The sequence below is a fragment of the Hibiscus syriacus genome, unplaced genomic scaffold, assembly GCF_006381635.1.
Source record: "Hibiscus syriacus cultivar Baekdansim isolate YM2019G1 unplaced genomic scaffold, ASM638163v2 tig00007041_pilon, whole genome shotgun sequence".
NCBI classification, from domain to species: domain Eukaryota; kingdom Viridiplantae; phylum Streptophyta; class Magnoliopsida; order Malvales; family Malvaceae; genus Hibiscus; species Hibiscus syriacus.
Window position 1 is genome coordinate 64,654 of NW_024062123.1, and position 4,848 is coordinate 69,501.

General features: G+C 35.1%; 1 protein-coding gene across 1 annotated transcript; it reads right to left on the reverse strand.

The window, feature by feature from the left end:
- Nucleotides 1–225: 225 nt before the first annotated feature.
- LOC120201157 (receptor-like protein 9DC3) lies at nucleotides 226–1,281 on the reverse strand. The gene has a single exon (XM_039201824.1). The coding sequence runs from the start codon at nucleotides 1,279–1,281 to the stop codon at nucleotides 226–228; it is 1,056 nt and encodes a 351-aa protein (XP_039057755.1).
- Between the last annotated feature and the right edge of the window lie 3,567 nt (nucleotides 1,282–4,848).

Consider the following 4,848-nt stretch of genomic DNA (forward strand, 5'->3'; position numbering starts at 1 on the left):
ATGTCAAATTATACACTTTTTTCATGTACCAAATCCTAATAGTTTAAAGTATAAAATGTACACATTTTTAGTCGGTAAAACCATAATAAGTCATGGGGTTAATTTATTGAAGACGGTATATATAAAACTCCTATAGAAAATGGCCTGCCTACCACCATACAATGAAGTTTTCCGCTCTGTTCACAGCTTGTTTTGCAACAAAATTCCCTCAAGGAGTTGGCTTCTCTACCATTTTGCAAATTTTTGTTGAACTCTCGCATAAATCCTGATGAACCACCATGGTTTTTCAGTTCTGAATACGATGTATCCCATGCTCAGTCCCAACACCAACCCACATCCATACCCCAGCAATATTGAAAATTTCCAATTCAATCCATCATCATCATCTCCATCAAATCTGGCTGGATTGACTTCATTATCACAACTTCTTGATAATGGGAACCAACATAAACCCGAGTTTCCTACGTAGGAGTCATGAATGAATCCTTTAAGATCATTATGAGAAAGGTTTAACACCTCTAAGAATCCAAGATTTATTAGCTCTATTGGAATTCTTCCATAGAGCTCGTTTGATGAGAGATCTAATGATTCAAGCTCCGATAAATTACCTAATGATGACGGGATAGGACCCGTGAAACAGTTATGAGAGAGGTTTAAAACAATAAGTGAATGAAGCTCACCAAGTGTTTTAGGAATTTCTCCGCAAAACTGGTTGCTCGAAAAGTCGATTGCCTTCCAACTAGTTAATAAGTACTGAAACTCTCTTTCCAAACCTTTTGTTGTGAAAGATAAACCTTGAGCATACCACACCACTCCATCAAGTGATGGAAATATCATGTACAATGATTCATCTTTCTTTTCATGCCCTTCTCTAATGGCATGCAGACTTTCAATAATATTCGTAGGTATATAGCCACTGAAGTTATTACCAGAAAGATCAATGACACGTAAACCAGTGAAGAAAATTGTAACATCAGAGCTATCCACCTTACCATAAAATCTATTTGAGCTCAAGTTAAGGACTTGTAGCCGATCCAAATTTCCTAACCAATTTGGGAAAGTATCATATAGATCATTGTTTCCCACATCAAGAAGCATCAGGTCTTTGCAATTACTCAAAGATCGTGGCAGTGACCCTTCTACTTGGTTGTTGTTGATTCGAAGACTTTGTAACGTACAACCTTTGCTAAAATTCTCTGGTATTTCGCCATGGAAATTGTTCTTCTCTAGGTCAATGTGCGAAAGAGAATAACTCATGTTTCCAATGCAATCAGGAATCATTCCGTTCAAACTATTTCTGCTTAAACCGAGACACGTAAGGGAACTCAAATTGCATACTGAGTAGGGATGGCAAACGGGCGGGTCGGGTGCGGATACCCCCTCCCCCATCCCCATACCCACCTAATATTTTTCAATCCACCACCCGTCCACCACCCATGATGGGTAAAAAATTTTAAACCCACACCCGCCCACGCGGGTACATTCTCAAATCCATCCCCACATCCACTACCCACTAGCGACGTACCCGTCTAGATCCGCCGGAAAACAAACTTTTTTTTACGGAAGAGGTTTCGGGTTTTGACTTTTATGAAAAGCAATGATATGTAAAGATGAATTTATATTTACAGTCATTCCAACCAGAGTCATAAATTTGATGAAATTACTAATATCTTCATCAATTTCACAGGTGCGGTCAATAAAATACATTCGTGCTATGCTTGAGACCCTCTGGAAATCTTTTCAGCTTTGAGTGTATATAATGGTTCATACTCAACGAAGAGGTTTGACAGGTAAAATTCTAGAATAAGTTTATCTACACCAAACATATGATATCTTGCTAATTCACAATTCACAATTCCAGAATAAGTTTTGACAGGTACAATCAACTCATTGATATCAAATACTTCTTGTGGCACAAACAATATTCCCAATAACAATATTTAGTTAAATTACATGTTATATCTTATACAATATTATAATTTATAAATTAGTCTCTAAAATTATACCTAAATTCATAATGGTCCAAAATTTAATGGATATTTAGCTAAACGAGCGGATGCGGGGCGGACGGATGCGAGGCGGGTAATGACTCAAACCCATTACCCGCCCACTACCCGCGACGGGTATCACTTTCTAAATCCACACCCGCCCACTACCCGCTAAAATTATACCCATCCCCGCCCCAATTAGAGCGGGTGCGGTGCGAAATCCACGAAACTGTACCCGTTTGCCATCCCTAATACTGAGGAAGGAATTTGACCTTGCAGCAAATTTGGAATAGAGTTAGAATAAGGAGTTTGTATAGTATTGAAGGTAAATTACAAATTTGGTAATTGAAATGTACTCTCTCTCCTATTTCACTAAACTTAATCATTGGGTTTTTTTTTCCTGTCACTTAGCCATTGAATAGTTAACAATGTTAAAATGGGTTGTTATATAGATGCAAAACGACGTCGTTTTAAGAAAAAATTTGTTTTTCTAAAATGACATCGTTTTTAACGTTGTTAACTAGTTAACGGTGGAGTGACAAAAAATAGGAGAGAGAGTAAAGTTCAATGACTAAAAAATCAATGTATTAAGTTTAGGGAGAAAATTGAAAACTTTTAGAATTAAGTGAGCAAAATAGGAGAGAAAGTAAAGTTTAATAATGAAATTTGTAATTTACCCTAATCATTAATACAAAAACATGCATGACGCCAGTAGACAAGATGTATTAATTTACTCTCAGTAGGGTATATGATATATAAAACATATACCATCTATTGACTGATTGATAGTGGTGTATCTAAATCTAGTTTGTCCATATTAAAATTTTAATTTTTTTCATCGATTATTTACTTATTTTATTGATTATGTTTATTATGAAATTTTATTCATGTTTTATCACATACTAAAATTTTATGTTGTTAATATATATGTGTATACTCTAAAAATCATTTCTGAGTATGTCATTATCTATTGATATAATTTTTGTTGAGGAATTTACTTGGACACCACATGACATTAATAAAAAAAACAAATTTTGGACAGAAAATTTACCAAAGGAATATATAAACCTTATAATTAGAACAAAGAAAATTCAGTTGACTCATTTCGAATTGAAAAAAATAAAATATTTTGAATTTAAATAATTTTGGAAATGATTTATTTGAGTTTTATATTTAGGTTATTTATGTTTGGACCCAAAAGGACACACCAGAATGTAGAAACAAAGAACCGTAGAACTAATTAATGATATATAATAAAGTAAAAACAAGAAAGAAAAAAAATGATATTATACCTGTTAAGTTGTAATGGTAAAGATTAAGAAGCTCGAGAGAAATCATATTTCCTACAACCTATGGAATATTACCTGAAAGATATAAATAGATCCCATAAAATAGGTGAGATAACAACGGTGAAGTTGTTAAAACAGGTCGTTAATCGAAAAATTATTAGATGGTCATGGCTCACCTCGTCATCTGTGGCCTCAATCGATAATAATTTTCCATCTCATTTTTTTCCAAGGTGAATCTTCACCTCTTTCTTACGTGTAAATAAAGAGTGGAATAAAATAATTTGATTCTCATTGAAACAAACTCTTTGGAATTCTACCGGGAATTTGATTCTCATTTAAGTCGAGTACTTCCAATTTAGAAATGTTGTCAAATATTTCGGATGGTAGATGACCTGCAACAAAATTATTTAGTGATCAAAATAGAATTATGAGAATAGTTGAGTGATTCAATACGTAGTTTATCCTTTTTTCTAATAAGAGCATATTTGAAGATTTTTTTTATTATTATTCTAGGGTGCTCAAACATGAGATCTATAGATAACAATCATCCTTTAATCATTGAATTCGTTTGGTCATATAAGATATTCAAGATAAATAAATATATGAAACCTAAAAGGTAATTGTGTTCCAAATATAATCATATCAAGTTTAAAAGATTTTCATTTGTTATAGGAATCTGACCTTTGAGATTGTTTGTGTTCAAGCACAACACTTCTAATTCTGACAGATTGCTCAGATTAGTTGGGATAACACCAGTGAAGTTGTTCATGTGCAAATACAAGCTTCGAAGCTTAGCCAAATAACCAAGCCACGATGGGATTTCTCCGGCAAAGCTGTTGTCTCCAAAATTCAAATGCTCCAACCGATGCAAATTAGTCAACTCAAGGGGTAAAGCACTATGAAAACCATTGTGACGGAAGTCGAGCGAGGCAAGGAAAAGTAAGTTTCCCAACTGAGATGGGATGGTGCCAGTGAGATTCATACTTGAAAGATTCAGAGCAGTGACTCTGTGGTGTCTGTATCCACAGAGTCAGACACCACAGAGTCACTGCTCTGAATTTTTCAATTGCAAATAGAGGTACAAGTGGATCAGGTAGTTGCTATGAGGTTGTGTGGATCATGAGTTATATGAGATTTTAAGGACGAGAGGGCGGATTGATCAGTGGTGATGTTTGGTGAATTCGAAGATAAAGTAGCCCTAAAGGTTGCAAACAGCAGCAGAAACATAAGAGGTGGGAGGAAGCCAGTTTTTGCCATGTGGTTGGGTGTGGGTATAATGCAAATCATAAGGAACAACAAAATAGTTCAATGCCTCTCTATTCTTAGTTCAAAGTCTTTAAATAATTTGGATCTGTGCAGTGTATCCTTCGAGTCAAACTTTGAATAAGAATAGGGCACCAACCACAACACATGGCACAAAAGGAAAGGCTGAAGTCTCAAGCTGAAGAATAGCACTAATAATTCAGGCCCCGACTGAAATGGTCAGGACACCCACTGAAGACTCGAGAAAAGTCCAACCCTTTTACTAGTAAAAGCCGAGTTATTTTCCTTGACAAAGAGATAAGTGACCA